At 40.4% G+C, this 24995-nt stretch overlaps 1 protein-coding gene across 2 annotated transcripts in view; it reads right to left on the bottom strand.

Moving 5' to 3' along the window:
- The window catches only part of abat (4-aminobutyrate aminotransferase), a 212215-nt gene that overhangs the window by 126079 nt on the left and 61141 nt on the right, over positions 1-24995 (bottom strand). For both annotated transcript variants that reach the window (XR_009824489.1, XM_062036364.1), the window contains exons 6-15: positions 15227-15276; positions 11319-11399; positions 11074-11166; positions 8225-8287; positions 8085-8148; positions 7829-7977; positions 3378-3515; positions 2889-3056; positions 993-1139; positions 457-568 (exon numbers count right to left, since the gene is read on the bottom strand). Coding sequence is in view for 1 of the 2 variants with exons in the window: in XM_062036364.1 (XP_061892348.1) it covers positions 457-568; positions 993-1139; positions 2889-3056; positions 3378-3515; positions 7829-7977; positions 8085-8148; positions 8225-8287; positions 11074-11166; positions 11319-11399; positions 15227-15276 (1065 nt within the window). In the remaining variant the exon portion in view is untranslated. The remainder of the gene's footprint in view (positions 1-456; positions 569-992; positions 1140-2888; positions 3057-3377; positions 3516-7828; positions 7978-8084; positions 8149-8224; positions 8288-11073; positions 11167-11318; positions 11400-15226; positions 15277-24995) is intronic.

The raw sequence follows: 24995 nt of genomic DNA on the forward strand, positions 1-24995 counted from the left end.
GTGGATAAGTGAAAAGAGTGTTTTGCATTTTTCCCATCATGCATTGTAATGGGTGTAATTTGTAATTTTTGATGGTGCATGGACAATTTTTATAATGTCCAAAAAGTTGAGTGTCTTTTGACATTTTGTGTTGGTTGGATTTTTTTTTTTTTTTTTTTTTTTTGCACCATGACTAGGGAAGGTTGTTTGCATTGGGTCTGGAACCTTCTATTCAGAGCATAATTAAAGGTTCTTAACCTGAATTAATCTCGTTGGCTGCTAGATGGGTGTCATTTTGCATGTTTATGGCGCTTGGACATTTAAAAAAAATATATGTACATCAATATAATGTCAGTAAAAATAATCATGATTATTCCAACTTCAAGAGCGTGATTTATCGGATTTTTCAAAATGAATCATTTCGGAGCACTACTTTAAAAGAAGAGATGGATGAATGAGGAGTCGTGCGTTACATACCCTTGTTCCGTGCCTTCAGAAGGATGTTGTTGCGTGTTGCATCATCACGGATATCAACGGCACAGAAGGTTCCCTGTCCTCGGGCTCGGCTCAGAAGGCCAGGGTACTGAGCCTGAGGAGCAAAGGCATCTGGGTCATCTTCTCAGCGAGCTCAGAGCTACTGGCCTATTTTCTCAACTCAACTGTAAAAATGGGCAGATTGGAATGCTCGTGCAGCTTTAAAGGGGAACTGCACTTTTTTTTTTATTTTGCCTATCAGTCACAATCGTTATGAAAGACATGACGGATGCATTTTTTGAAACGCATAAAGCACTAACTCGGAAATAAAGGTAAACAAAAGTTCGCTTACAGTGGAGCCAACGAAAGCTCCACTATTCTGCCCATAAAACCCAATAAATAACCCCCCAAAAACCGCCAACCGCTTGCTCCCCTGTTAGAAGTTTAAAAATGAACTTCTGTATAATACGTGCAAAAATAATAAACTTACCTATATTGAGGAAAAAACGGAATATTACAGATTTATTCAAACTTGTTACCTGTAATTCATACAGCCCATTTAGCAGAGCTTTTCCCGAACGAGTGACTTCCTCCAGGAGGTTTTCTCTGCGAATCACGTTGAGGACCTCGGCCAGGAACAAGTTCTTTGATGGGTCACCCATCCATGTGTTGAAGATGCGGTAGGGCTGAAAACGGCAAAATAATATACAATCATTTCCGACATCGAAAATGTGGATGTTTCGTCAGAAAGTGCCTCTGCAGGTTATATTTCTTTGAGCTTCATTGCAAAGTAAACACATCGGTTTTCAATACATTCATTATTCTGCCCCCGCTACTCGTTTCCTGCGTGTGCAGCTAGTTAACAGCATGAAGAAAAGGAAGCTCTAGAAGTTGTTGAGGATGGTGTTTCTTTTCAATTATCTTCCTTCCTCAGTTTTATTTCTTTACACTTCTTTCTTCATTTAGCTTTTTAAGATAAAGCTTCAAATAAATGTAACAAAAGTATAACGTTCAATGTGTATTTCACATAAATAATGCCCATTGTGTAATTTATATAAATAAAACAGAATGTTTAGTGTTAATGTATCCACACAATATACTACAAATGTTGACACATACAGAAATTACACAACATTCCACGACTTATCACAATTAAATCTAAGGTGCAGCGTTGTCGCCCTCTACTGGTCAAATTTAGCACTACATGTATTAAACAAGGTTTGATCGGTAGAGTTACTCTAAAACAGGGGTGCTCACACTTTTTCTGCAGGCGAGCGAGCTACTTTTCAATTGATCAAGTCGCGGGGATCTACCTCATTCATATATATAATTTATATTTACTTATTTATGAAATATATGTTTTTGTTAACAAGTTAAAGGTGTTTAATGATAATGCAAGCATGTTTAACACATATAGTTTAATATTGTTAATAAATTAAAGGTGTTTAATGATAATACAAGAATGTTTAATACATATAGTTAATATTGTTAACAAGTTAAAGGTGTTTAAAGATAATGCAAGCATGTTTAACACATATAGTTAAAATTGTTAACAAGTTAAAGGTGTTTAAAGATAATACAAGCATGTTTAACACATATAGTTAAAATTGTTAACAAGTTAAAGGTGTTTAAAGATAATGCAAGCATGTTTAACACATATAGATTCCTTTCTTTCATGAAGACAAGAATATAAGTTGGTGTATTACCTGATTCTGATTCAGTGGTGCTGATAACGTCCGCATTTTCAAATGGAGGAGAAAAAAAGTCCTCCTTTCTGTCCAATACCACATGAAAGTGGTTAGTTTTTGTCATCTTATTTGTCCAGCTTCCGTACTCCTTTGTATACACTTTACAAGAAATACATTGGCGGCAAACTCCGGAGCTTGCTAGCTTGTGCACGCCAGCTTTCTGAACACTCTTATTTTGTTAGCGCAGGCAGGATGAAGCAGAACTTTTATTGTGCAACTGTGCAGTCGGTCTTTTGGAGTTTTGACGACAGGTTTGTTGAAATAAAAAGTGTTTCTCGCCTTCCTGTCTGTCATTTTTTCTTAATAATGAGCTGGCAGCAGCCAGCGTCATCTCAGAAGACCCTCGAGGTGCCGTGAATGTCAATCAAGTGACGAAAGTGACGTCATAGTGAAGATTTATGATCGCTCATTTTTAGGACTATTTTTTTAATGCCTGGCTGGTGATCGACTGACACACCCTCTGGGATCGACCGGTAGATCGCGATCGACGTAATGGGCACCCCTGCTCTAAAACAAAAACCACCACCACGAATACAAAAGGTATCATAAAGTCAGCAATTTTCAATACAAAACAAACTCAATATCTTTATGCACAAATGATATAAATCAGATTGAGTTTGTAAATTCAGGACTGACAACATCTGTAAGTGAACGACCGCAACTCGCGTGATGGTAAAAATGACCGACCTTATCGGCCTGTAATTCCAGTTTGTGGTAGTAGCCGCCGGTCAGAAGCTTCTTGCTGAAGGACACGATGTCAGCGGGGTCGTCCACACCCCAGTGCTCGTGGGCCCAGAACTTTCCCGTGGCCCCTCCTCCGGTTTGGACTTCGTCCACATGGAAAGCACAGCCATGCTGGGTGGAGACAAACATAATAAAGCACATGTAAGCGACATCTCCACATTAACACCATCACAAATGGCTTCATCAGCTGTAACACATAGCTAATATGTAGATTGTTTCCAGAAAGCTTAGCATATAATGACCGACATTAGATTGGTTTTCATAATAAGATAGGGTTATTGATATCGGTCTGATACTAGCAGCAAACAGGTATTATGCAGTGTTTCCCACACATTCATTTATTTGTGGCGGCCCGCCACGAAAGAATTAAGGCCGCCACAAAAAATATTCTTTGGACATCCCCGCTTTTTGTAAACCGCGAAGGCCGCTTACCTTGCGTGCGATGTTGCGGAGACTCTTGAAGAAATCGGCGGTGGCGTGGTTATCTCCTCCTTCAGCTTGGATGGGCTCAATCACGATCCCAGCCACAGGCTTTCCCTTCTGCCTCCACTTCACAATCAGATCCTCCACCTGCAGACACATTCAAGATGTTAGATTGATGCCAGTATTAAGGCAGAGATTAGCACAAAAAAACATTTTGAAAGACAAAGGGACCACTGAAATACATCTGAACATTGGAAAAAAAATCAAATGTATACTCAAAGGTCCCCGTCACACAAAATGTAGTTTTTTCATTATATTATAACAGTAATGTCTATAAACCAACGTGAGAGACTACAACTAGGAACGCATACCAAAACATGGTCGGTGCCGTTGAAAGAAAGAAGATGCTACAATACCATACCAACTTTATTTATAAAGCCCTTTAAAAACAAGCACAGTTGAAGATTGTTGGCTGTACACCACAAAGAAATATGAGGTAAAGGACATACTAAAAAATAACATTGAAAAAAGAAGTAAAATACACATTGAAAAAGCAAATACAAATTACCCTAAAAACAATTTGTTACACATCACGAACAAAAATAACAAAAAGACATCACACATGACCAACACATTTACAGGCTTGTCAGACAGGTCGGCCGGGTCTGCTGTTTAGGGCGGCTATAGCTGCAGGGATAAGGCTTTTCCCGAGGCGGGCCCTCTGGAATTTTATGGTTCTCTACCTGCGCCCTGATGGTGGTGGGGTGATGTATTGGTGTAGTGGGTGAGTGATATCCTGGACTATCGTGTTTGCCAGTTGGTGTGGGTTCACAGTGTGGCGCATATTTGTAACAGTGTTAAACTTGTTTATACGGCTACCCTCAGTGTGACCTGTATGGCTGTTGACCGAGTATGCGTTGCATTCACTTGTGTGTGTAAAAAGAAGTAGATATTATGTGACTGGGCCGGCACGCAAAGGAAGTGCCTTTAAGGTTTATTGGCGCTCTGTACTTCTCCCTACGTCCGTGTACACAGCGGCGTTTTAAAAAGTCATACATTTTACTTTTTGAAACCGATACCGATAATTTCCGATATTACATTTTAAAGCATTTATCCCTAAATGTAAGTACTAACTAGTTATATAATTGAAGTATTGGAATTATTAGGCCTTTCAACTCGAAAGTTACTAAATGATGTAAAAATAAAGAGGCAATGTTTATTTATGTACCAGTTCGCACACCGTTTATGCACGAGCACAGTTTGAAAATTACCATGAATTGATTAACGTGGACCCCGACTTAAACAAGTTGAAAAACTTATTTAGGTGTTACCATTTAGTGGTCAATTGTACGGAATATGTACTGTACTGTGCAATCTACTAATAAAAGTTTCAATCAATCAATCAAAAAGTACCGATTTGGTACTAGTATCCATTAAAATGTAAACGATACCAATCCCTATCTAGCACATTCGTTTGCTCCAGGTCTTGCTACACGTGTTAAAATAAAGACAGATACATACACGGCCGCTCACACGCCCGCTCACACGCCCGCCTGCACATACACGCCCGCCCGCCTGCACATCCGCCCGCCCGAACGCCCGCCCATACATGCCCGCCCACACATACACCTCCGCCCGCACATCCATACGCCCGCCCGCTAGCCTGCACATCCGAACGCCCACCCATACACGCCCGCCCGCACATACACGCCGGCCCGCACATCCATACGCCGGCCCGAACATCCATGCCCGCCCATACACACCCGCCCGCACATCCATACGCCCACCCGCACATCCATACGCCTGCCCACCAGCCTGCACATCCGTCCGAACGCCCGCCCATACACACCCGCCCGCACGTACACGCCGGCCCGCCCATACACACCCGCCCGCACATCCATACGCCCGCCCGCACATGTATACGCCTGCCTGCACATCCATACGCCCGCCCGCCGGCCTGCACATCCATCCGCCCGAACGTCCACCCATACACGCCTGCCCGCACATACACGCCCGCCCGCACATCCATACGCCGGCCCGCACATCCATACGCCAGCCCGCCCATACACACCCGCCCGCACATCCATACGCCCGCCCGCACATCTATACGCCCACCCGCCCGTCCGCCTGCACATCCGCCCGACCGAACGCCCGCACATACACGCCCGCCCATACACGACCACGCCCGCCTGCCTGCACATCCATACGCCCACCCGCACATCCATACACCGGCCCGCACATCCATACGCCGGCCCGCCCATACACACCCGCCCGCACATCCATACGCCCGCCCGCACATCTATACGCCCACCCGCCCGTCCGCCTGCACATCCGCCCGACCGAACGCCCGCACATACACGCCCGCCCATACACGCCCACGCCCGCCCGCACATCCATACGCCGGCCCGCACATCCATACGCCAGCCCGCCCATACACACCCGCCCGCACATCCATACGCCCGCCCGCACATCTATACGCCCACCCGCCCGTCCGCCTGCACATCCGCCCGACCGAACGCCCGCACATACACGCCCGCCCATACACGACCACGCCCGCCTGCCTGCACATCCATACGCCCACCCGCACATCCATACACCGGCCCGCACATCCATACGCCGGCCCGCCCATACACACCCGCCCGCACATCCATACGCCCGCCCGCACATCTATACGCCCACCCGCCCGTCCGCCTGCACATCCGCCCGACCGAACGCCCGCACATACACGCCCGCCCATACACGCCCACGCCCGCCTGCACATCCATACGCCCACCCGCACATCCATACGCCTGCCCACCAGCCTGCACATCCGTCCGAACGCCCGCCCATACACACCCGCCCGCACGTACACGCCGGCCCGCCCATACACACCCGCCCGCACATCCATACGCCCGCCCGCACATGTATACGCCTGCCTGCACATCCGCCCGACCGAACGCCCGCCCATACACGCCCGCCCACACATACACGCCCACCCGCACATCCATACGCCCGCCCGCCGGCCTGCACATCCATCCGCCCGAACGTCCACCCATACACGCCTGCCCGCACATACACGCCCGCCCGCACATCCATACGCCGGCCCGCACATCCATACGCCAGCCCGCCCATACACACCCGCCCGCACATCCATACGCCCGCCCGCACATCTATACGCCCACCCGCCCGTCCGCCTGCACATCCGCCCGACCGAACGCCCGCACATACACGCCCGCCCATACACGACCACGCCCGCCTGCCTGCACATCCATACGCCCACCCGCACATCCATACACCGGCCCGCACATCCATACGCCGGCCCGCCCATACACACCCGCCCGCACATCCATACGCCCGCCCGCACATCTATACGCCCACCCGCCCGTCCGCCTGCACATCCGCCCGACCGAACGCCCGCACATACACGCCCGCCCATACACGACCACGCCCGCCTGCCTGCACATCCATACGCCCACCCGCACATCCATACACCGGCCCGCACATCCATACGCCGGCCCGCCCATACACACCCGCCCGCACATCCATACGCCCGCCCGCACATCTATACGCCCACCCGCCCGTCCGCCTGCACATCCGCCCGACCGAACGCCCGCACATACACGCCCGCCCATACACGCCCACGCCCGCCTGCACATCCATACGCCCACCCGCACATCCATACGCCGGCCCGCACATCCATACGCCGGCCCGCCCATACACACCCGCCCGCACATCCATACGCCCGCCCGCACATCTATACGCCCACCCGCCCGTCCGCCTGCACATCCGCCCAACCGAACGCCCGCCCATACACGCCCACGCCCGCCTGCACATCCATACGTCCACCCGCACATCCATACACCCGCCCGCCCGCCCGCCCGCACATCCGCCCGCCCACAAATACACGCCTGCCCGCACATCCATACGCCCACCTGCACATCCATACGCCCACCCGCCTGCACATCCATACGCCCACCCGCATATCCGCCCGCCCGAACGCCCGCCCGCACATCCATACACCCGCCCGCCGCCTGCACATCCGCCCGCCCGAGCACCCGCCCATATGCGCCCGCCCGCACATCCGCCCGCCCGCACACCAGTTCTTCTCCAACAACACCATGTGGTTCAGTGCTACAGTTTGGCCAAAAAAATAAACAGGAGCAATACCTCCCACATCTAATACACAATCTTCGGAACCTCACAGCCTGCGTAAATTCGATGATGACAAAACAGATTCAGCAGTTAGCAGTTAAAGCGACAGTCTTTCCCTTCGTGATTGGGCCGGCACGCAAAGGCAGAGCCTTTTAGGTTTATTGGCGCTCTGTACTTCTCCCTACGTCCGTGTACACAGCGGCGTTTTAGTCATAAATTTTACTTTTTGAAACAGATACCGATAATTTCCGATATTATATTTTAAAGCATATATTGACCGATAATATCGGACTGCCGATATTATCGGACATCTCTACTATCAAGCCTACCTCTTCCAAACAGCGAGCCTCTTCCTGTGCGTTCTCCCTGGCGAACTCCTCCAGTGGGTACTGCAGTCTGGGGAATGGTGCGATGGGCCAATCAAACGAGGGCACGTCCAGCTTATGGATCGCTTTAGAGTGTGTGGTTGCCAAACAACCTTTGCAAGACACGGTCAAAAATCAACACATCAATTTAACAACAAATCCATATTGGTACTACCATCGTGATTTCAAATCAGGGTGTACTTTAAATTGGTTTGCTTACCCATAGTTCTGCCATGGAAGCCTCCCATAAAAGATAAAATACTGAACTCCGGACATCCTGGACCCTAAGAAAAAAAGAGATCCAAACTAAAACCGATATTTCCAGACAGGCAGAAAAGAATTAGAAACAATTTTCTCCACCTGGTTGATCATGCAAGAGCTGAGGTCCTCATCAGATGGATAGTTGTGGCCTCGCTCTTTATTCTAGGAAATAAAACATTACCTTTAGTTGACCTGCAAAGATCTCATTTACAATTTGAATTTGATTTTGCATCTGCAGAACCTCAATAAATATATTCATAAACGATTCAACTGGTCTGAATGAAGGAAAATATTCATTATTGTGTAAAAAAGTGGTGGGGTCAGGAGCGTCAACTACTGGCCTGTGGAGGGTGAATGACTTGAAATGATTCAATGACTTCCGGGCAAAGGACATAACACTGATTCAAATAGTTGAATAAGTGTAATCAAAGGATATAAACCGGAGCCGTGTTAGTAAGAAAGTCGAGTTTGTTTGTTGAGAGCGTGTGTCTTTATAAGTGAGAGACTACAACTAGGAATGGGTACCAAAACATGGTCGGTGCCGAAGTAAAGTGTAGTAACTGAAGTGAAAAAAGAAGATGCTACAATACAAGTCAACAGTCCTGAGCCCATGTGGTGATATCCTTTACACACTGATGTCGTTTTTGATGCAGTACCGCCTGAGAGATCAAATACCAGATGACACTTTTCCACTTTGCATCAGTCCATCTTAGATGAGCTCGGGCCCGGCGAAGCCGAGGCGTTTCTGGGTGTTGTTGATAAATGGCTTTCGCTTCGCATAGTAGAGTTTTTACTTGGACTTACAGATGTAGCGACGAACTGTAGCTACTGACAGTGTTTTTTTTCTGAAGCGTTCCTGACCCCATGTGGTGATATCCTTTACACACGGATGTCGCTTTTGATGCAGTACCGCCTGAGAGATCAAATACCAGATGACACTTTTCCACTCTGCATCAGTCCATCTTAGATGAGCTCGGGCCCGGCGAAGCCGAGGCGTTTCTGGGTGTTGTTGATAAATGGCTTTCGCTTTGCATAGTAGAGTTTTTACTTGGACTTACAGATGTAGCGACGAACTGTAGCTACTGACAGTGGTTTTTTTCTGAAGCGTTCCTGAGCCCATGTGGTGATATCCTTTACACACCGATGTCGTTTTTGATGCAGTACCGCCTGAGAGATCAAATACCAGATGACACTTTTCCACTTTGCATCAGTCCATCTCAGATGAGCTCGGGCCCGGCGAAGCCGAGGCGTTTCTGGGTGTTGTTGATAAATGGCTTCCGCTTTGCATAGTAGAGTTTTTACTTGGACTTACAGATGTAGCGACGAACTGCAGCTACTGACAGTGGTTTTTTGAAGCGTTCCTGAGCCCATGTGGTGATATCCTTTACACACGGATGTCGTTTTTGATGCAGTACCGCCTGAGAGATCAAATACCAGATGACACTTTTCCACTCTGCATCAGTCCATCTCAGATGAGCTCGGGCCCGGCGAAGCCGAGGCGTTTCTGGGCGTTGTTGATGAATGGCTTTCGCTTTGCATAGTAGAGTTTTTACTTGGACTTACAGATGTAGCGACGAACTGTAGCTACTGACAGTGGTTTTTTTCTGAAGCGTTCCTGAGCCCATGTGGTGATATCCTTTACACACGGATGTCGTTTTTGATGCAGTACCGCCTGAGGGATCAAATACCAGACGACACTTTTCCACTTTGCATCAGTCCATCTTAGATGAGCTCGGACCCGGCGAAGCCGAGGCGTTTCTGGGCGTTGTTGATGAATGGCTTTCGCTTTGCATAGTAGAGTTTTTACTTGGACTTACAGATGTAGCGACGAACTGCAGCTACTGACAGTGGTTTTTTGAAGCGTTCCTGAGCCCATGTGGTGATATCCTTTACACACGGATGTCGTTTTTGATGCAGTACCGCCTGAGAGATCAAATACCAGATGACACTTTTCCACTCTGCATCAGTCCATCTTAGATGAGCTCGGGCCCGGCGAAGCCGAGGCGTTTCTGGGTGTTGTTGATAAATGGCTTTCGCTTTGCATAGTAGAGTTTTTACTTGGACTTACAGATATAGCGACCAACTGTAGCTACTGACAGTGGTTTTCTGAAGCACTCCTGAGCCCATGTGGTGATATCCTTTACACACGGATGTCGTTTTTGATGCAGTACCGCCTGGGAGATCAAATACCAGATGACACTTTTCCACTTTGCATCAGTCCATTTTAGATGAGCTCGGGCCCAGTGAAGCCGAGGCGTTTCTGGGCGTTGTTGATAAATGGCTTTCGCTTTGCATAGTAGAGTTTTTACTTGGACTTACAGATGTAGCGACCAACTGTAGCCACTGACAGTGGTTTTCTGAAGCGTTCCTGAGCCCATGTGGTGATATCCTTTACACACCAATGTCGTTTTTGATGCAGTACCGCCTGAGAGATCAAAAGTTATGGGTTTTCAATGTTGGTTTTCGGCCTTTCTGTAAATTCTCCAGATTCTCTGAACCCTTTGATAATATTACGGACCGCAGATGGTGAAACCCCTAATTTCCTTGCAATAGCTCGTTGAGAAATGTTGTTCTTAAACTGTTCGACAATTTGCTCACGCATTTGTCGACAAAGTGGTGACCCTCGCCCCGTCCTTGTTTGTGAATGACTGAGCATTTCATGGAAGCTACTTTTACACCCAATCATGGCACCCACCTGTTCCCAATTAGCCTGTTCACCCGTGGGATGTTCCGAATAAGTGTTTGATGAGCATTCCTCAACTTTCTCAGTCTTTTTTGCCACTTGTGCCAGCTTTTTTGAAACATGTTGCAGGCGTGAAACTCCAAATGAGCTAATATTTGCAAAAAATAACACATTTTACCAGTTCGAAGGTTAATTATCTTGGGTCTCCAATTGATACCGACTCTTTTTGTGTTATCATTATTTACAGTAATGTAAATAACCTCACCCTGTACCAGATGAACATGGCCTTGTACGCATTCTCGTTGGAGCACGAGCCACAGGCCATGGTCTGGACACGACTCATTCCACTGGGAGCCACCTGACAAAACAACAAAAGATAGCATTAGTGCTGTCACATAACTTCAACCTTGTGTGTAACAGGGTTTGTTTACAGTTATCTTGCTACATACTATATACTGCGTAGTAAATCATTTCAATCAATGAGAGTGTGCTGGCGTGTGAGTAACTGACCGAGAGAAGACTTTCGGTGAGTTTGTCTGGGAAATTCTCAGGTGGCAAGATTCCAAGTGCAGGTCGGTTCACAAATGCACTCTGGGAGAGAGCAGACCATCAATATTAGTTACTGTTATACCTTCAATAGTTAGTTATTAAGAATACACACGTTGGAACCCTTTATGGGCCTTTCCACCAAATGAGTCCCGTGTGTGTCCTCGGGAAATAACATGTAGGAATGCATGATAATATTAACTGGAAATGTCCATTTTTTTCATTGATTTGTGACTCTCTACTTAATATATACAATTAAATAATAAATAATTGATGTATGGATGGATACCTTAAACCAGTGGTTCCCAACCTTTTTTCAGTGATGTACCCCCTGTGAATTTTTTTTAAATTCAAGTACCCGCTAATCAGAGCAAAGCATTTTTGGTTGAAAAAAGAGATAAAGAAGTAAAATACAGCACTATGTCATCAGTTTCTGATTTATTAAATTGTATAACAGTGCAAAATATTGCTCATTTCTTGAACTATTTGGAAAAAAAGATAGGGTTTTATTTATATTTATAAAGTATTTTTGAATTGTTGCTATTTTTAGAATATTTAAAAAAAATCTCGCATACCTTCAAGTACCCCTAGGGCAGGGGTCGGCAACCCGCGGCTCTAGAGCCGCATGCGGCTCTTTAGCGCCGCCCTAGTGGCTCTCTGGAGCTTTTTCAAAAATGTATGAAAAATGGAAAAAGACGAGGGGAAAAAATATATTTTTTGTTTTAATATGGTTTCTGTAGGAGGACAAACATGACACTAATTGTTATAACACAGTGTTTATATTAAACATGCTTCACTGATTCGAGTATTTGGCGAGCGCCGTTTTGTCCTACTAATTTTGGCGGTCCTTGAACTCACCTTAGTTTGTTTCCATGTATAACTTTCTCCGACTTTCTAGGACGTGTTTTATGCCACTTTTTTTCTGTCTCATTTTGTCCACCCAACTGTTAACGTTGTGCGTGAATGCACAAAGGTGAGTTTTGTTGATGTTATTGACTTGTGTGGAGTGCTAATCAGACATATTTGGTTACTGCATTAATGCTAGCTAATCGATGCTAACATGCTATTTAGGCTAGCTATATGTACATATTGCATCATTATGCCTCATTTGTAGGTATATTTGAGGTCATTTAGTTTCCTTTAAGTCCTTTAAATGTATATCTCTTGACACACTATCTGTATGTAATATGGCTTTTAATTTTTTGCGGCTCCAGACAGATTTGTTTTTGTATTTTTGGTCCAATATGGCTCTTTCAACATTTTGGGTTGCCGACCCCTGCCCTAGGGGTACGCGTACCCCCATTTGAGAACCACTGCCTTAAACACTGAAACACTTCTAAATTTAGTAGTTTTTTGTTTTTTTAAGTTAAAGTACCAATGATTGTCACACACACACTTGGTGTGGTGAAATGTGTCCTCTGCATTTGACCCATCTCCTTGTTCACCCCCTGGGAGGTGAGGGGAGCAGTGAGCAGCAGCGGTGGCTGCGCCCGGGAATCATTTTTAGTGATTTAACCCCCAATTCCAACCCTTGATGCTGAGTGCCAAGCAGGGAGGTAATGGCTCCCATTTTTATAGTCTTTGGTATGACTCGGCCGGGGTTTGAACTCACGACCTACCCGATCTCAGGGCGGACACTCTAACCCAGGGGTGTCCAAAGTGCGGCCCGCCACACATTCTGGAAATACTATTGTAAAAATAAAAAAAGAACATTAAAAAAAGTGGAATGAGGTGAAATCTAACGAGAAAAAGTTGCAATGTTGACACAAAAGCTGCCATGCAGGCAGTTTTTTTAAAATTTTGTCTTTCTTCATTTTTCTTTTTTTGCCATTGCTCAAAAAAAATAAAAATAATGACAAAAAAATCCATGTTATAATGAATTATTTTCAGGGTTCCAATTACTTCAAATATTTCACTTGAAAATGTTTTATGCGGTAAATATTGCATATGTTGTGTAGTAGCCATATAAAAACATCAACGTTTTCTTTGACAAAAGCGCATAAAACAAACAAAATAATAGTTCCAGCGTCAAATCGACAGATATATCTGAAGTTGATCTCGTAACTTAAGTGTTGAAAGTAAAAGAAAAACCTAATAAAAATGTATCACTTTATGAGTGGGGCACCTTTTGGATCCCAAATATATTTAGTGATTTTTTATTTATCTTTTCACTGTGATTACTCAAAAATATGAAATAATTAAGTACAATGGTGTCCTGCATTATCGATCTTTTAGGGCTCTAATTACTAAATACTGCATATTTCAGTTTTACTATAAAAAACTAAGTTGTTTTTGACAGAAAAGCCATAAAACATTTTTTTTAATTTGTATTACTTTATATCAACTTGAAGTTGATATAGAGATTTACTGTAAGCGTTGAATAAATTAAAAAAAATAAACTGACTTATTTTTAACATTTTAATGACTGAGACCCTTTATGGTCCCCGGGACCCCTAAAGGTAAAATAAATAAAAAAATGCATATATTTTGTTATGGTTTGAAAATGAAAAATATCAAAATGTCCCCCAAATGCTTTAATTTTTCCGTGTGCGGCCCTCAGTGGAAAAAGTTTGGACACCCCTGCTCTAACCACTAGACCACTGAGTAGGTATTTTATAGTTTACATACTCTATGTGTCACTATTTACAATTTTTTTACACCATTTAGTCCACATTTACACTTTAGCCCTGTCCCTGGAATTTCACGCAGTCCTGAACACGGGGGTCAGCAACCCACGGCTCTTTAGTGCCGCCCTAGTGGTTCCCTGGAGCATTTTTTTTTAAAAATGATTGAAAATAGAAAAAGATGGGGGAGGAAATACAAACAAACGCAACAGTTTGTTTACATGTAAAATCTTCCACTCCTTCTTTGTCTCATTTTGTCCGCCAAACGTTTTAACTTTGTTGACGTTATTGACATGTGTGGAGTGCTAATCAGACATACCGTATTTTTCGGACTATAAGTCGCAGTTTTTTTTCATAGTTTGGCCGGGGGTGCGACTTATACTCAGGAGCGACTTATGTGTGAAATTAACACATTCCTGTAAAATATCAAAAAATGTTATTGATCTCATTCACGTAAGAGACTAGACGTATAAGATTTCATGGGATTTAGCGATTAGGAGTGACAGATTGTTTGGTAAACGTATAGCATGTTCTATACGTTATAGTTATTTGAATGACTCTTACCATAATATGTTACGTTAACATACCAGGCACGTTCTCAGTTGGTTATTTATGCCTCATATAACGTACACTTATTCAGTCTGTTGTTCACTATTCTTTATTTATTTTAAATTGCCTTTCAAATGTCTATTCTTGGTGTTGGCTTTTATCAAATACATTTCCCCAAAAAATACGACTTATACTCCAGTGCGACTTATATATGTTTTTTTTCCTTCTTTATTATGCATTTTCGGCCGGTGCGACTTATACTCCAGAGCGACTTATACTCCGAAAAATACGGTATTTTAACGTCCTTGTCTGGCGTCATCGACTTATTCTGCTTCAGTATGTTACAGGCTCGTATTCCGAGGTACCACTGTACTATTTTTTGTCGAATCACTGTAATATATTTCATGTCAACATGCTATTGGCATACATTCCATGTCGCTATATTTGGGTTTTTTGGCTAATTCTATGCTAAAAAAACCTCACTCCTGTTACTCAGTGAGTTACCATCGACTTAGGAACCTTATAAAAAGTTGTCTGAGATGGTCCAAAGTCGTTCAATGTGTGTATTATTCAGATTTAGCGCCGTAAAATGACAGAAATGTAAGTTTATTTTCAGAGAGCTACAACGGATGGCATCGATTTGGTGGAATGGCCCTCATATTGATGGCTAAATTAGCTCCTCAAGCCTTAGACCCTTACCAGATTGTTGGGATTGGACATTAGTTTGATGAGAGCAGGGTGGTTGTATCCTGAGAGAGAGGAGAAAAGGGAATAGGGATTACTTTCAACTTGAATGTTTATAAATGTTTTGTACCACAAGGTCTACCAGTCACACTCTGGTGGTTTATTCACATCATTGCATAAATTCATATTTTCTCTCCAAACAGTTTGATCATTTCCCAGCTGGATGCATTACCATCACCCAACAGTTCAATGTGATAAGCACCAACTTTCATATTACCGTAAAACTCACTGCAAAAACAAAATAGAGAGTCAATATTTTAGCGGTAACATAAAACAGTCCTGGGAGGTGAAATCAATAAGAAATGTGATGCTCCTCCAGACTAGCCTTGTCCCGATGCCAATATGTTGGTACTAACATTATTACCGACATTATTTCAATACTTTTCAATACTTTTTTAAATAAAAGGGCACCAAAAAAATTGCATTATTGGCTTTATTTTAACAACTGCTCCCAGTCTGTGGAACGCCCTCCCTGACCACCTGAGGGCACCTTAGACTGTGGATGCTTTTAAAAAAGACTTATGCCTGGTTCACACCAACGGTGCTTGCCGCGCTTTAAAGCGGCGAGCAAAGCGCCGTCATTTTTGTCAATTTTTCCACGAATATCCCGATCTCCGAAGTAATGTTATGTTTTGATACGCTCTGATACAAATTAGTTGCCGCTTTGGGGGGACGAATTGCCGTTCCTCACGATTTGATGCCGCTTTGATATGCTTTAAATCACGCTTTGATACGTTTTATTACGCTTTATTGAACTTTATTATGCTTTGATGCGCTCCTGACTCTTTAAATCAGGCTCTGACACGATTATCAAGCTCTGTTGTGCATTGGAATTAATGTGTCATGAACATTATGAACATTAATTTGTAATAATGACTTTGACATGTGATATTGTTATGTAATTATGTGCAATTTGGAAGATGCTGTGATTATTATTTTGTGAATTTGATGAATAAATTGCGTGCGCACACATAATGTAACAAAAAAGAGAAATATGATAAACAAATAAGTAAAAAAAAAAGTGAAAAACTCAGTATACTGTTTTTCACACATTTTTTATATTCATTTATTTTTTCAATTTCTCTTTTTTTCCGTTATATTATGTTTATTATTTATTATGTTTTATATTCATTTATTTTTTCAATTCCTCTTTTTTTCCCGTTATATTATGTTTATTATTTATTATGTTTTATATTCATTTATTTTTTCAATTTCTCTCTTTTTTTCTGTTATATTATGTTTATTATTTATTATGTTTTATATTCATTTGTTTTTTCAATTTCTCTTTTTTTTCCGTTATATTATGTTTATTATTTATTATGTTTTATATTCATTTGTTTTTTCAATTCCTCTTTTTTTTCCGTTATATTATGTTTATTATTTATTATGTTTTATATTCATTTATTTTTTCAATTGCTCTTCTTTTTTCGTTATGTTATGTTTATTATTTATTATGTTTTATATTAATTTATTTTTTCAATTTCTCTTCTTTTTTCGTTATATTATGGTTATTATTTATTATGTTTTATATTCATTTGTTTTTTCAATTTCTCTTTTTTTTCGTTATATTATGTTTATTATTTATTATGTGTTATATTCATTTATTTTTTCAATTTCTCTTTTTTTTCTCATTATATTATGTTTATTATTTATTATTTATTATGTTTTATATTCATTTATTTTTTCAATTTCTCTTCTTTTTTCGTTATATTATGTTTATTATTTATTATGTTTTATATTCATTTTTTTCAATTCCCCTTTTTTTCCCGTTATATTGTGTTTATTATTTATTATGTTTTATATTCATTTATTTTTTCAATTCCTCTTTTTTCCCCGTTATATTATGTTTATTATTTATATATTATGTTTATTATTAATTATGTTTTATATCTTAATTTCTTTTATTTCTTTGTCATCTTAATAAATATCTATCCTTCATTTCTTATGCTAGTTGACAATAAAAGGCATTTCTTTTATTTTTTATATTCAATGTCACTGGTCAATATCACAGTCACTTCCTATTTGTAGTTGTAGACTGGGGTCCGCGCTTTGAACCAAGATCTGTTAAGCTTTCCTACGCTTGGAGTCAAGCTTTGCTGAGCTTTGTCAGGCTTTGATACGCTCTCTGCGCTTTATTCCATCCTTGACAGAGCGCCGAATGTTTTTAAACCGTTTAAAAATTTTTGGCGAACTTGCCGCATGTCCCGCTTCACTACAAGCTTTCCCACGATCCATTACGACCCTCACGCTTTAATCAGGCTTTGTTACGCTTTAAAGCGCTGTCAAAGCGCCGTTGGTGTGAACCTAGCATTAAAAACCCATCTTTTTAAAAAAGCCTTTTTATAGATTTTTATAGATATGCATGCGGGTTCTAGCTATTGGGCTGTTTCTAGTTTTATATTTTATTTATTTTTTATTATCTTTTATTATTATTATTATTACTATTTTCTTTTTCTTTTTTTAACACTGTGGCACTTTGAGGTTGTTTGTCAACGTGAAGTGCTTTTTACAAATAAAATCTATTATTATTATTAAAAAATCTAACAGTACATTAAACTTATGTTTCTTATTGCAATTTAGTCCTTAAATAAAATAGTGAACATACAAGACAACTTGTCTTTTAGTAGTAAGTAAACAAACAAAGGCTCCTAATTTAGTCCGCTGACATATGCAGTAACATATTGTGTCATTCATCATTCTATTATTTTGTCAAAATTATTAAGGACAAACTGTAAAAAAATTATTATTAATCTACTTGTTCATTTACTGTTAATATCTGCTTATTTTCTCTTTTAACATGTTCTATCTACACTTCTGTTAAAATGTATTAATCACTTATTCTCCGGTTTTTTGATACTTTACATTAGTTTTGGATGATACCACAAATTTGGGAACCGGAAGTAGGTCTGAGCTACGCGGAAGGACGCCGATTGAAACAAAGTAGTATTGATTAGGGCAGGGGTGTCCAAACTTTTTCCACTGAGGGCCGCACACTGAAAAATCAAAGCAAGCGGGGGCCATTTTGATATTTTTTATTTTAAAAACCAATACAATATACATATAGGCCTCCATTTAGACTTGATCCCGGGGACCTCAAAGGGTTTTGGTCCAAAAAATATAAAAAATGTGTCATTATTCAGTATTATTATTTTTATTATTATTCAAGTTTTAAATCTCTAGATCAACATTAGGTCTATCTGTCAATATAACGCTTTTAAAGATTTAAGTTGTATGCTCTTGTTGTCAAAGAAAACCCTGTTTTTTTAATGGAAAAAATACAAAATATGCAATATTTTCACACAATAAAATTTTTAAGTGCAATATTTGAGATTATATAATAAAAAAGGTCAATAACTCATAACAACATTGATTTTAATTCATTATTATTTTTTGAGCAATGACACTTAAAAACTAATCACACTAAAATTATTGGGGATCCAAATAATTATAGTGTTAAAAAATAAATTCAATTTTTTTTTTTACTGTTTACTTTGAACACAATAATCTCAAGATCAACTTCAGATCTATCCGTCAATTATACGTTTTATTGTTGTTTGTTTTTCGTTTGTTCGTTTTAGGCCCTTTAAAAAAAAACAGCTCCGTTTTTTATATGGCAAACACAAAATAATAATAATAATAATACCTGGGATTTATATAGCGCTTTTCTAAGTACCCAAAGTCGCTTTACATGTTAAAAACCCATCATTCGTTCACACCTGGTGGTGGTAAGCTACTTTCGTAGCCACAGCTGCCCTGGGGTAGACTGACGGAAAAATATGCAACATTTTCCCCAAAAATATCTCAAATGTGACGTAATTGGAGGCTTGAATAGGTCAATAATTCATAACGACATTGACTTTGATTCATTATTATTTTTTAAAGAAAGAAACGGCCTGCATGGCAGCTTTGTGTTATTAGAGTCAACATTGCGACATTTTCTTGTTACATTTCACCTGTTTGCTCTTTTATACCACTTGTCATGTTTTTCATTTTTTTCAATGATATTTTTAAAATGTGCCGTGGGGCCGTTCAAAAAATGACCTGCGGGCCACAAACCGCACTTTGGACACCCCTGGATTAGACAAGTTGACGTTCGTGTGAGACAAATTTGACTGCGAAAATGATGCAAAATATGTGAGGAAATTACAGACATTGGACAAAAATTTGCAGGACTTTGACACAATTTTGACACAATAAATAGTAAGACACGACAAAGGAATATTGCTTTTAGTAATAATTTAGTAAACTCTAACTGGCAATTTTAAGACATGAAGATGAGGCTATTCTTCTCCCTTATGACAATTACATATAATAATAATAATAAAGCATCAAAAAGGACATCTTATATAAACTAATCTGGCTGCCTTACATAAATTGGAGTTGTGTTTCTCTTTGAACCAGCAGAGGGCAGTAAAGTCCAGCAGTGACAAGAAGCCAACAGTGTTGCACTTTAAACCAGCTGGCTTTTAATTACTCTTCTGCAGGATGACATAATGCAGACATTGTACTATTCTCTATCAGTTTACAGCCTTGTCAGTGAGTGAGTCCGCCCTTGAATAATCAAGTAGAAATTCCGATAAAGTGGTTAAAAAGAGTATTTATTAGCGAGGCATCCAACCAAATTTTTTTTAAAAGAAATAATTCACAAATAATTCACTTTGGTTTCCTCAGCAAAATAACCAATTAGAGACTATGGCAACTAGGGATGTCCGATAATTATATTATAAGGCAATAAATGCTTTAAAATGTAATATCGGAAATTATCGGTATCGGTTTCAAAATGATCGGTATCGGTTTCAAAAAGTAAAATGTATGACTTTTTAACGGACGTAGGGAGAAGTACAGAGCGCCAATAAACCTTAAAGGCACTGCCTTTGCGTGCCGGCCCAGTCACATAATATCTACCGCTTTCCACACGCACAAGTGAATGCAACGCATACTTGGTCAACAGCCATACAGGTCACACTGAGGGTTGACGTATAAACAACTTTAACACTGTTACGAATATGCGCCACACTGTGAACCCACACCAAACAAGAATGACAAACACATTTCGGGAGAACATCCGCACCGTAACACAGCATAAACACAACACAACAAATACCCAGAACCCCTTGCAGCACTATACACGCCCCGCTACCCCCTACCTCAACCCCGCCCCCCTCAACCTCCTCATGCTCTCTCAGGGAGAGCATGTCCCAAATTCCAAGCTGCTGTTTTAAAGGAATGTTAAAAAAAATAATGCACTTTGTGACTTCAATAATAAATATGGCAGCGCCATGTTGGCACTTTTTTTCCCCCATAACTTGAGTTGATTTATTTTGTAAAACCTTGTTATATTGTTTAATGCATCCAGCGGGGCATCACAACAAAATTAGGCATAATAATGTGTTAATTCCACGACTGTATGTATCGGTATCGGTTGATATCGATATCGGTAATTAAGAGTTGGACAATATCGGCAAAAAAGCCATTATCGGACATCTCTAATGGCAACAAATTCTTGAAACTTATAGGAGTGTCTGGTTTTGTGTAGACTCAAATAATACCCTTTTTATAGTTGCAAATTGCAGATAAATATACAAACAGCACAAAACAAAAAATGTTTTTGGAGGGAACATTTTATGTCCGGAAACCCCAAATCACCCCCCCCCCCCACACACACACATTCTTGTATTTGTTACCTTCTTGAGACCTCCGAAAAATGCGTACCTCTTTAGGACCACCCTTTCAAGATATATAAAGATTTGTATTTATAACATTAATAAAATATACATATTACGCAAATATAAAAAAGGTAATTCTTTGTAATTGGTTTTTAATCTTCAATATTTACTTCAAGTTATTACAGTATGTCTCTATATACATATTTATTTGATTTATTTTTATTAATTTTGGCTAAAGGGGGAGCACTTCAAATTGTTACACACACTTGTTATTTCATATGTTGACCAGAGGTGGAGCTCTTTTAAAACCGACACACAGTCAATTTGAAAAATCCCTCCTTTTTGGGACCACCCTCATTTTGATAGATTTCACTACCACACTGCAAAAACTGAAATCTAAGTAGGATGAAATATCTCAAATAAGGGTGATATTTGCTTATTTTCTGTCTGATAAGATAATTCTTTTCACTAAGCAGATTTTAGGTTAGAGTGTTTTACTTGTTTTAAGTGTTTTGGTCCTAAATGATGTCAGTAAGATATTACAGCTTGCTGCTGAGATTTGATGACCTATATTGAGTAAAACATGCTTGAAACTAGAATATCAACTGTTGCAAAGCTGTGTCATCAACACTCACAAGTATAAAACTACTTTTTTAAAGTAATCATTTCTTATTTCAAGCATGAAAAAAAAAAAAATCATGATTTTGACACAATTGTGTCTCATAATTAAAACAGATGACAATCAAATTTACTTTGCTGTTTTATTTTCAATGAAACAATAGAAAATACATGCTCATATAGTAGTACAGTTGGCACAGTACAGTAAACTGACAGTTAATATTTAAACATTTAACATGTGACATTTCTAACAATCTTGAACAGATAAATTCTTGAAAATTACAATTAAAAACATTTTGGCCGGGGGCCGGGCTGTATATATGCGCACTAATTGACTGAAAGAGCACGCACTTGGCGCGATGATGTCATGTTATCCATGGAAAAATGCATTTTTCGACCATATGATTTGCCTGAGCGGCTAGGAGACCCCGAGAGTAACAAGCGCTTGCCTTGTTGCCTTTCCATTAAGAACAATACATTAGTTTTTAGTATAAGTTTGCTGGTTTCAAGAAATTTAATATCATTATGTCAAGATAATGGCACTAGCATTTACTTCATTTAAGAATATTTTTCAACATATTGAGCAAAAAGGTCTCACCTTTTTTTTTCTACCAAGAAAAGTACACTTGTTATTAGTAGGGATGATGTTTGATAAGAAATTATCGAGTTCGAGCCCATTATCGAATCCTCTTATCGAACCGATTCCTTGTCGATTCTCTTATCGAATCCATATAGGTTGTTGTATATGGAAAAAAACACAATATTTGGTTTAACAAAAGCTCACTTTTATTTTATAAGAAAAAAATAAAATAAAATAAATAAATATTGACTGTTACCCCCCTAAAAAAAATATATATATATATATTGACTGTTGTTACCCAAAGTATATTAAGTGGGATTTTTCAGAAAAACAAATATATACAGTAACACAAAAACAACCTGTCTCTGTGATCACTATAGGTGAATAGCCATGCCTTGAGGCATTATTTTTGCTGCTTGTGTGACATCACAGGAAATGACGTAGCTCAGTCATAAGACTGAGCATCATTTCCTGTGATGTCCCACAGGGCATTTCTTGTGGGACGGGATTTGTTCCCAGGGATTCGAATAAAGAGACCAACTCTTTTTCTTTACTATATTGGCCTCGATAACAGGAACCGGTTCTCAAAAAGGGATTCGAGTCCATGGAATCGGTTCTTTTCTTATCGAACGGTTCTTTTCTTATCATCCCTAGTTATTAGTGAGAATATACTTATTTTAAGGTATTTTTGGGTTCATTGAAGTTAGCTAATTTGACTTGTTTTGGAACGTCTTGACAAGCCACATTTTCTTGTTCTATTGGCAGATAATTTTGCTTAGTTCAAATAAAATACCCCTCATTTTTGTATTTTTTTCTCCCTTGTTTTTGAACACTGACTTTTTGCAGTGCAGGTGTGCAAATGAGACATTCTCTATTAGATGCAATGGTTTTCCGTATATTGGGACCATGATTTATGTCCTAACTTGTTCACCGGTCCTCATATGGACGGTACTTTTTCTTGTTGATGTCTCAAGAAGGGTGGAAATACAAGAACACACACACACACACACACACACACACACACACACACACACACACACACACACACACACACACACACACACACACACACACACACACACACACACACACACACACACACACACACACACACACACACACACACACACACACACACACAAACACACACACAGACTGGCTTTTGTATGGTTCATCTGAGCAAAGCCTTTCATCAAAAAGTAGAAATGCCTTTCTTTTGAGTAGCAGATTGGATGTAATCAAATGTACGATCTGTATCACTTTGCTGTTATATAACTTGTGAGGCAGACTCAATAGTTAGCCTTTCAGCTACTGAATTAATTCATGTGCAAGCACAAAACACTCTTTTTTGTGGGTTTTGCCTGAAGCCTGGTCCCTAAAACTAATGAGTGTGGTTTCATGGACCTTACTCAAGTGGGAAGTGTGATCACTTCTACTGGTAATAGCTCGAAAATAAATGAAATTGACTTGAAAATATTGCTGATCATGCAAGAAAAAGCAGCTTTGGTTGTTGATATAACACGAAAACCTTTGTGCTAATGTTGACGTGAGCACGGGATTGTAGCACTTTTGTCAGTTTTCAAAATATTTCAGTGATTTTTACAGTGTTTCTCCTTCTTTGGAGTAAATATTGCAACATTTTGAGCTGCCGAGTTGGATTTTTGAAGCTTGACAACATGTCAAGCCTTACAAAGACGACTCCACTCACTCAGTAAAATGTGAACAATCACACACGGCTCCAGTGTGTGACGTGTAAACAAACGTATGTGAGTCATCACACAAAAATACAGCATTAACTATGTGTACACTGTAAGTGCAGACTAATAACTAGAGATGTCCGATAATGGCTTTTTTGCCAATATTCCGATATTGTCCAACTCTTAATTACCGATTCCGATATCAACCGATACCGATATATACAGTCGTGGAATCAACACATTATTATGCCTAATTTTGTTGTGATGCCCCGCTGGATGCATTAAACAATGTAACAAGGTTTTCCAAAATAAATCAACTCAAGTTATGGAAAAAAGTGCCAACATGGCACTGCCATATTTATTATTGAAGTCACAAAGTGCATTATTTTTTTTTAACATGCCTCAAAACAGCAGCTTGGAATTTGGGACATGCATGAGGAGGTTGAGGTGGGCGGGGTTGAGGTTTAGGGGGTAGCGAGGGGTGTATATTGTAGCGTCCCGGAAGAGTTAGTGCTGCAAGGGGTTCTGGGTATTTGTTCTGTTGTGTTTATGTTGTGTTACGGTGCGGGTGTTCTCCCGAAAAGTGTTTGTCATTCTTGTTTGGTGTGGGTTCACAGTGTGGCGCATATTTGTAACAGTGTTAAAGTTGTTTATACGGCCACCCTCAGTGCACTGCAAAAAGTCAGTGTTCAAAAACAAGAAAAAAATAAAAATAAATGAGGGGTATTTTATTTGAACTAAGCAAAATTATCTGCCAATAGAACAAGAGAAAATGTGGCTTGTCAAGACTCTCCAAAACAAGTCAAATTAGCTAACCTCAATGAACCCAAAAATACCTTAAAATAAGTATATTCTCACTAATAACAACTATACTACTATATGAGTACGTATTTTCTATTGTTTCATTGAAAATAAAACAGCAAAGTCCATTTGGCTGTCATCTGTTTTAATTATGAGACACAATTGTGTCAAAGTTATGATTTTTTTTTTTACATGCTTGAAATAAAAAATGATTACTTTAAAAAAGTAGTTTTATACTTGTGAGTGTTGATGACACAGCTTTGCAACAGTTGATATTCTAGTTCCAAGCATGTTTTACTCAATATAGGTCATCAAATCTCAGCAACAAGCTGTAATATCTTACTGAGATCATTTAGGACCAA

Source organism: Entelurus aequoreus, linkage group LG25 (genome assembly GCF_033978785.1).
Source record: "Entelurus aequoreus isolate RoL-2023_Sb linkage group LG25, RoL_Eaeq_v1.1, whole genome shotgun sequence".
In the NCBI taxonomy this organism is placed as follows: Eukaryota; Metazoa; Chordata; class Actinopteri; order Syngnathiformes; family Syngnathidae; genus Entelurus; species Entelurus aequoreus.